Genomic DNA, 8,852 nt, shown 5'->3' with positions numbered 1-8,852 from the left:
AAATAGCTCTACACAATTAGATTTTGCTGTAAGAACAATTTGTCGTAAAGAAAGGCAAAGACGACAACACATAATAAACATATATAGCAGGTTATTCTGAGAAACATGGAGGAAGAGGATGGAAATGCAGGGCACACAGAGAACAGAGTTAAAGTTTAACGTCGAAATAATTATAATTAAAAAAACAAAAACAAAAAGCAGGCAAAGGTTATACATGGGGAATCATATAATGTAGCAAACAATCAAAATGATGAGCAGGCAAAAGCTAAAGTCCCTGACATAGTCCAGAGGTCACACTCACACACAAATTAACACACGGGAGGGGACTTTCCACAGTAAACAAATTAAAACTGGGAGTACATTTATTCCCAAGTGAGCAATCAGCTGATAGGGAACAGGTGAGGGAGACTAAACTCAGGTGACAGGTATTGAGGACAAACGATCAGAAAAGGTGGAAAAAACAACAAATACAGGAAGCAAAACTGGCAAGCGTGTAAACGGACTAAGAATTGCAAAATTAAACATGAAAAATCCCTAACAGGAAACTAACATCATGACACACACTTACAACTAACTGTGCACAACATGGAGCTACCGGGAATATTTAATATACTATAATACAACCTTTTTGCCGTGTCAGTGCCACCCACTGCATCAGCACAAAGCTGTTTCTCTGAAATCTATGTGGCTCTCTGGCTCCATCTCGTGGCCCCTCAGACGTTTTGGAGTTAACTGGTTGGTATGTCAGAACAAATAACCTTGTGGATTTCTGTGCTTCCCTATTTAGCCGCATGAAACCTGTCTGGTCAGTGTGACCAGGGCATGCGTTATCGCCACGGGATCCAGGTGCACTGAGCCCTTGACGCTATAAATACCTTCGTGTTCCGATGTTAAAGGGTCAAACAAGAATTTTTATTGAACGCCTCGTCTTATATTATTCATCACTTATAGTTGTTGCTTTCACATTGTGTCTTATCCGTTAGGCGATCTTTTATGCGCTTTGTTTCCGCTCGTTTGATGGGACCGAGCAGACGTACTGCAGCACGCGGACAAGAAACCGCTCACGGAGGACTGCGGGAGTTAAAGGGGCGGCAAGAGCCGGTGGAAGAGAGGCGGACTTTTGACTGTCAGTCAAACATCCGGGGTTATCCGTTGCTACGTTATAACGCCTTAGCAGATCTAAACGACTCTCAGAAGTAATTTTTTTCAGAATACCAGGAGGAGACGGACACACCTAAGTCTCTCAGAATGGGAAACCTGCTGTTCTCCACAGGGTAAAATATAAATATATACATATGTGTCTATCTATATATATGTAGACAGATACATCATGTTGTTTTGGCATTACTTGTGCATGCCCTGCTTACTGCTCTTTGCACGAATATCCACTGAAACAAAGGTAGACAAAAGATGTGACGTGTCCTCGCGTGACCCAGTAATGCTCTGAAATTATCCCCCAGGATTCACTTCACTCAGTGCATGCGTTGGTAAAAGCAGCAGAGATATAAAGCAAGCTGTAAAGCTATGTGTGGATCATTTTTCCTTAAGTCTGTTAATCACATGTTCAAACAATACGGTAATCAGTGGATCGGCGTGGAGCTCTATGTGTGCGTCAAGAACGCAGTAAAAATATTAACAACCAAGGTCACGCATTCGTTTTGCCAGCGTGTCGCTATAGAGCACCACCAGTAAAGAGCCAAGAAAGATGGTGCAAAATTGACTTAAACTACGGTTTATAAAAGTCTAAGGTGTTAAAAAAGTACAATTACAAGGAGGTGACACAATAAAGCCAAACATATAGCTAAATGCCATGCGTGAAGTTTTTGTGATCACGGAAATGGATCCATCGATGAAATGAAGGGGTGAATGTGTCACTTTAATCAGGTGTTTTCTGTGTAGGTCAAATTAACAACCTGGTAAAGTTACACTGATTCAGGTGAGGCGAGAAGATGGTTTACAGCTGACTTTTCCTTTCCGTCATCCATAGTAGCGAACAACCTCCAATTTGTTATTTGATTTCTTGTATTATTTCCTTTAAAACGACATAATTTTACACATAAAATGGGCCAGACTCAAATAGGAAGTGCACACTGACATGCAAAAACCTTGGCCTGCTATGCATCTCAGTTGCATGTAGTCCACTAATGATGATTACATGGCTTCAGCATCATCATCTAGAAATAAAACTTAACACAGTAAACCCGTTTCCAATATAAATTAAGTCTTTTAAAAACGCATGTAAATAAACAGTCTGTTGAGTCTAATGCATGGAAAATTGATCATGTGAACCACTGCACTCACAGGCTATGTAAGATAATGTCATTAAAATGGAAATGATGGCATTAAATACGGTAAAATGATTTTACATTGAAGTTAAACAAATGGCCATCTGGCACAATAAATAAACTTCCTTCCAAATTTAAAACCATACTGATGACTTTATTATAGTCATTTTGTTTGTCCATAATTTCAGTCCTACGATGGGAATTAAAGTTAATTTAACCTCAAAGAATTCTCCATGAATTACTGTTTGTGGTGACAGTCACAACAGATAATGACAATAATCAGTCTTTAAGTTCTCTGGGTCCTCTGAGGATATGTTTGCAAATCCTTAGCCAAGTGAATGTTATAGTCTGTTGTTCTGTGCTGTTTCTCTGGTGAACTGTGGAAAGTATTCATGTTTCAATCTGGCCTCTTTTTCAGCCTCATAAGGACTGATGCAACCAAGTCGGATAAAGTTAACGGACGACATTTAATAGCCAAAACGATCTGCAATGGCATAACCTATTATTACACTCCACTCACTGGTACAGGTTGCGAGACAGAATGTCTTGCCAAAAAATTTCAAGATTCTGCAGCTGTTTGCCCCACGTTCCCTGTTTCACCATCTGCAGAAGCCTCCTCTACACTCCTCTCAGATTCACCGTCAAACACATCTGTCTCCTACCAAAAACAATCATATTCTTCGTCCACTTCTCGTCCACTTCTGGTTTTCTTCTCCTGGCTTGGAGCCCAACCAGGGGGAATGGCTAAGTACCGGGACCTTTATCTGGACCGTGGCATGGATGTCCTCCTGGTTCAGAGCAGTGTGATGCACTTCCTGTGGCCTCGATGGGGGCTCGAGTATGGATTGGAGGTTCTGAAAATTCTGGAGAACCCTCCCTTCGCAGGGAGGGTGATGCTGGTTCATGCTTCTTCCATCGGTGGCTACACTTTCACTCAAATCCTCACCCACATTGTCCAAGAACCAAAAAAACATGGAGGCCTGGCACAGAGGATGATGGGACACATCTATGACAGCTTGGTGGTCGGCACACTGGACCACATGGCGATAGGTGAGTGAGAGTGATCTAGTATATTGGGTTGCAGTTCACTTTTGTGTTGGATACGTGTGTCAGATCTTTACATAATTTATTAGCCGATCGACCCACTGCTCCAGTTTGTCAGGAGTTCTCTCTAGCTGCTTGTTTTAATCTGCTTTAGGGCTGTGTCTGCAAGCAGTTTATCCATTTAACATCTGGGATTTTTATCAGGTTCTAACTAAACCGCTAGTTCTGTCTAGTTTTCTAAAAAAAATAAACTGGCATTCACACTGTGTAGTTACTGTACTACCATCTAAAACCTAATTTATTTAAATTAAAATAAATTCAAACATGTGCACCCAATTCTTTTCTTTTGTTTTTTTGAAGTCCTTAAAGATTCCAAAGAGGAAAAAGAACATTTTGAAGAAATCAAAAGTCTGTTAGAAGTGCAAAATTTCCATCAAATTCATGCCCATGATGCATGTAAACTTCTGACAACATGGACACAAAGCACCTGGTAATTAGAGTTAGGTTAGGTTACAAAGAAAAAGGCTAGAATTGCAATCAGAAGAACTGCAGCACAGACTTGTTGGTGTGTTTCACTACAGGGTAAGCCATGACATTACTTGTCAGGTACTGGATTGGATCATCAACACAACAAAAGCACTAAAAAGGAGGTAATAATATTTGATTTTGCCCTACAGCTGGCCATTTTAGGACTTAGCTATATAGGTCTAGGTTATTTTTGATACACGGCCTACATAAGAGTGTGTACATGTAAAGCTTTAAAACCCTAAACTATTTACTCTCTTGTGTTTTTTTTTTATTCAGGCATTGGTAGAACTCTGGTGCCACGTTTTGAGAGCTTCGTCAAAAACACTGCCATGCTTTACTTCTGGCTTTTCAAAACCCACACGGCAGACTTCTACGAGACCAGCATCCAAGTGTTCCACAACAGCCCAGTTACCGCTCCCGCTCTCTTCTTCTTCAGTGAAAACGATGCAATGTGCAACACTGCAGTGATGGAAAAGCTGATTGACGTCTGGAGACAGAGAGGAGTGGACGTGCACAGCAGAAAGTGGAAGAAGTCGATACATGCGGCCCACTTGCGCTGCCACCCAGATGATTACCTCTCCACCCTGCAACACTTTTTGAACTCGCTGCCCATTTCCTCCTGTAAAAAAACAATCTAAGTGGGGGAGGTAAAAATACACCACCACCAAATATTAAAAAACAAAATAAGTTTTATGATTTAAAAAAGAATGCACTTTGATTTTTTTTTTCCTTTAGCTTTGTTATTAATTAAAATGAGAAGTATTTTTTCTCTCTTTGTTACGACCCCCTCTGCTAGGCGACAGGTGGGGAGAAACATACACAAGCCCACTCACAAAATCAGAGTAAATAAGGGGTTTTATTGCAAACGTTAAACTAAAAACCGACGGGGCTGTTCAACAGACCACCGGGCAAATAATTAATACACAAAGAAAAGAACAGGCAAGAATAAAAACTAAGGGCTAACTAAGCTGAGCCAGCAAACACAAGACTCTAACAAAACTAAGGTCAGCTGTATATCAGAGTTTACAAACGGAGTTCAAATGCTAGGCAGACGAGGAGGACACTGCATGTTCACGTCAGCGCAGCAGTTCCCCTCAGTGTGAATCTTCAGCGTTTTTATACTCCCAGGTGCAGACAATCAGCCAGTCAGTTGGTCTTGGAGTGTCATTGGATCTCCAGGCAGCCAATCGTCCACGCAGTCTGGCACACTTTGATCTGCATAAAAGAAGGCTGGCACAGGACTCCCAGCAGCCAGTCACCCACGAGTCCTAGCACACTTAGATTTGCATAAGCAAAAGGGCAGTCTCACTTCCTCCAAGGCCCAGGGCCGTAACACTCTTTTGCATATTCATTGTTTCAATTTTTGTTGCTTGCTGTTAAGTAAAGTTGTATTTTAAGTTATTTAAAAAAAACTAACTGATGTTATTTACCTGTGTGCTTATGTTATGGATTATTTTGCACTTTAAACAATTCAAAAGCTTTAGTTGATAAACTGTTGGTAGGGGAGACCGGGGATAGTTGTAACGTGGGTCAGTTGTAACACTTCCAATTTCTCCAATCAGGGCTAAGTTTCAAATGATGTGACTCATCCTGTGCATGCCCAATTCAGTTCTGCTATCACATGTGAAAAATCAGCACATTTCGTCAAACACAGACAATTTAACATGAAAAAAAGTAATTTGTATGCCAAAAAGTAAGTTTTTCTACTTTATTTCAATTTCTAATAGCATTATCTGCTTTGCAGTTAAACTCATCAAACTTAAATTATGTTATTTGTATGTCTATGGGGATATATTCTGTGTAGGTCTTTAGTGCTAATGTTTTAGCCGTTGGCTGTAATGTTAGCTAGTTCATGGCTATAGGAGTCTGGGTCAGTTGTAACAGCAACAGTCTGGGTTAGTTGTAACAATAATGCAGATGTTACAACTTACCACACTATTACTTTAACTTATATTAAACAAGTTGGGGCAACGACATCAGCAGAGAGAGGTTCACTGGTCGCATTTGTATATGCGGTTAATGCCATTAGCAACACAATTACTTCACTGTTTGTGTTCCCACACATACATTATGCAGACCACTGTGTCAGAGATGGACCAGTAGGAAGTACTGGTAGTGGAAATAAATCAGGATGGGTGCAAGAAACAGATTTCCTCATCTTTCTGAAGCACTTTGCAAACCACACCAAGGTAAGCCATGATAAAAAGTAATGGAATTGCGATGCTGGTGAACAACTACATTTTTTCAGCTTCATTGTTATGTTCAAAATTGGTGCAAGAGTTGTAGGTTATAATGCCCACTGATCCAATGAGGCCAAACTCAAGGAAGACCAACCAAAATTAATGAAATATTCAGTTGCAGAAAATTCCATAATTTGTCTTTTTTGGGGGGTTGGAATATGTTCAAAAGTTAGATTTCTGCATTCTGTCACACACACACACAGCTACATAAATGGATGTAAGTGCATTCATGTGTTGAATAAACAAAGATTACATGTTAATGTTTTGTCAGTACCCTTATTTCATTGTGTTACATTTTACCCCTGGATATGTTACAACTAACCCAGACTAGGGAGTTAATTGTAACATTTCACTCTTCGTGTTTGAGACCATCAGTGTTGGGTAAGTTACTTTAAATTAGTAACTTAGTTACATTACTAGTTACTTCTATCAAAAGTAACTCAGTTACTTCAAGTTACTCGTTACTTTCAAAGTAACTAGTTACTAGGGAAAGTAACTTTGGTTTTACTCAGAATTCTCTTGTTAATGTGTTGCTTCCATAACTTTGCCAGTCTTCTAGCTTGCTTACTTGCCACAAGTGCACTGTGCCACCTACCAATAGAAAGGAAAAGATAATGTGCATATTTCCACGAGACAAATCCCACGCCTGGACCGTCATTGACTACTGCCATGATTCTAGCCTACGTCACAGCGTCATGTGCGCCTTTTACATCCAACACAAAAACCGCAATCGTAGTGCTTTCGATTGTACTCAGAACTCTGAAATTCTGCCTTCTGAATAGGAAGATGTAGGTAACACCAGACTGCAGATGAGCTGCATACAGGGCTGGACTGGGACAAAAAATTGGCCCGGGCATTTTGACTAGAGACCGGCCCACCATTATAGGAAAAATCTTAAAGCTTTTGAATGAAAACAAACGCTGTTGTGACAGTCATGTACACTGACTTGATGGTATATATGTATCAATTTATCAATCGTTTGTTGTAAGATTCAGATAATTATTTTTTAAAAGCTAGACATTTTAAATGAGAATAAGAAAGAAAAGTATTTCCTTGTGCCCACCTCTCCCTGTTAATGCCCTACCTGGCCCCCCTGGCAAAACTTTGCTAGATCCGCACCTGCACAGTTACCAGCTGTCAGCTCCCTAAAAAAAGGATCCTGGTGTTATTTGTCTCTCAGAAACAGTTCATAACTTCCCTTCAACTCATTCATGTCACCTAAAAGGTAAACCTGTTTCTCCATCACCTGTTCAGCTCTGATGATTCAGTAAGGACATCTCCTGGTTTCATCTTCATGTTTCCCTCTCACCAGATAACCAAACGATATCATGACCAGCAGCTTTTTTGCAGCTGTGGCTCCAGCAAACATCAGCTGATAGTAGAAATTAATATTAAATAAATTCTAACAACAGCTGATCAAGCTTAAACGTGCTGCTGTTGTTTACCGCGACATCGGCTGGTTTCCTCTTTCTGGCGCAAAGTGGGCGATAAACAAACAAGAGAGAAAAGACGATCAGCTGATCACTGATCAATTTCAGGATTGAAGTAGAAACAGGAGAGGGAGGGGGGAGAATGAAAGAAGAAGAGGCAGCTGTGCAGCAAAGACACAGAATAACTCCAGCTTTGTGCCTTTTTCATTGTAGCTGAATTACGGGACAAACTGTTCCTTTTCACCTCAATAAGAAACGCGTAATATTTTCTCTGAATACCAGACGGGACGGTTGGCAACTCTAATAACTTATGAACAAAATAAAGTTCAACATCAGTATCATAGCACCCACCCAGCTGTATAGAAACTCCGTCATGCTAGCTAGTACGCAGTACGGAAAAAGTCAGAATAGCGAAAATAAACTCCACCTAAACTTGGTTCATATCTGACCCAGAGAGACTGCAGGTCATAACTTCTTACCTGAAGTTCAGTTCACACTTGGACCAGCGGTCGCCTCGGGTCTCTTTTCCTCCTGCGTCCCCTTTCCCTCCTCCACCTGCTGGCCTCCACCACTTGCTAATGTTACTGAATCTGTGGAAGCTCCGCAATAGCCACCACACGAAGTAACGAGTAACGACCCTATCTAAATCCCAGTAACGACTAACGCGTTCCTGATTTTGGAATAATAACTAGTTACCGTGCTCGTTACCACAATAATAACGTAGTTACTGTAACGCGTTACTTAATAACGCGTTAGTCCCAACACTGGAGACCATACCATGCAATGGGTAATTGTGCTGCAGAGAAAATAGCTGCACTATTTAATAGCAGAGACATGTAAATACTTTGCATTACATTTTGAATCCACTACCTTAAAAGAGCTCCAATTTACAGACAGAAATGTCAAAAATGTTACAACTATCCCCGGTCTCCCCTACTCTTACCAGAGATGTGGTTGCTGCACATTGAGTGAAATAAAATATTTCAATTGCGCTGCTTGGAACAGGACTTTTACTTGTGAGTTTTTTCCATATAAAAAAATTGCCAACATGGTCTCACTTCTATTAAGAACTTCTTGAAAGTTGGCGCTGGTTTAGCTCAGTGCGTTGAGCGAGCGACCACATGCCATACGGCTGAGAACGGCCGGCCTGGGTTTGAGTAGCACCCGCGGCCCTTTGCCGCGTGCCTTCTCCTCTCTCTCTGCCCCCACCTCCCTGTTGTCTATACTGTGTCCATCTAATAAAGTTAAAAAAGGCCAAAAAAAGAATTACTTGGAAGTCTTGTAACTGGTTTATCATTTAAGTCATTTTAATTACTTTTATACAC

The 8,852-nt window shown here is 40.7% G+C and overlaps 1 protein-coding gene across 1 annotated transcript; it reads left to right on the top strand.

Annotated features, from left to right (window-relative positions):
• The first annotated feature begins 781 nt into the window (after positions 1-781).
• Positions 782-5,282, top strand: LOC120736131. Its single transcript, XM_040036118.1, has 3 exons — positions 782-1,274; positions 2,704-3,335; positions 4,134-5,282. The coding sequence occupies exons 1-3, from the start codon at positions 1,249-1,251 to the stop codon at positions 4,493-4,495; spliced, it is 1,020 nt and encodes a 339-aa protein (XP_039892052.1). The 5' UTR covers positions 782-1,248; the 3' UTR covers positions 4,496-5,282.
• Positions 5,283-8,852: the final 3,570 nt, after the last annotated feature.

Source organism: Simochromis diagramma, unplaced genomic scaffold (genome assembly GCF_900408965.1).
Source record: "Simochromis diagramma unplaced genomic scaffold, fSimDia1.1 OVJJ01000816.1, whole genome shotgun sequence".
Taxonomy (NCBI): Eukaryota; Metazoa; Chordata; class Actinopteri; order Cichliformes; family Cichlidae; genus Simochromis; species Simochromis diagramma.
The sequence above is the reverse complement of the archived record's forward strand: the minus strand, read 5'-3'. Positions and strand labels throughout refer to the sequence as shown.

What these genes read in the sequence shown, in the direction of transcription:
- LOC120736131 (XM_040036118.1), top strand. Translation starts at nt 1,249, where the DNA reads ATGGGAAACCTGCTGTTCTCCACAGG. An exon ending in AACCTGCTGTTCTCCACAGG is followed by an intron (nt 1,275 to 2,703) that starts GTAAAATATAAA and finishes CCTCTTTTTCAG; the next exon opens with CCTCATAAGGACTGATGCAA. An exon ending in ACTGGACCACATGGCGATAG is followed by an intron (nt 3,336 to 4,133) that starts GTGAGTGAGAGT and finishes TTTTTTATTCAG; the next exon opens with GCATTGGTAGAACTCTGGTG.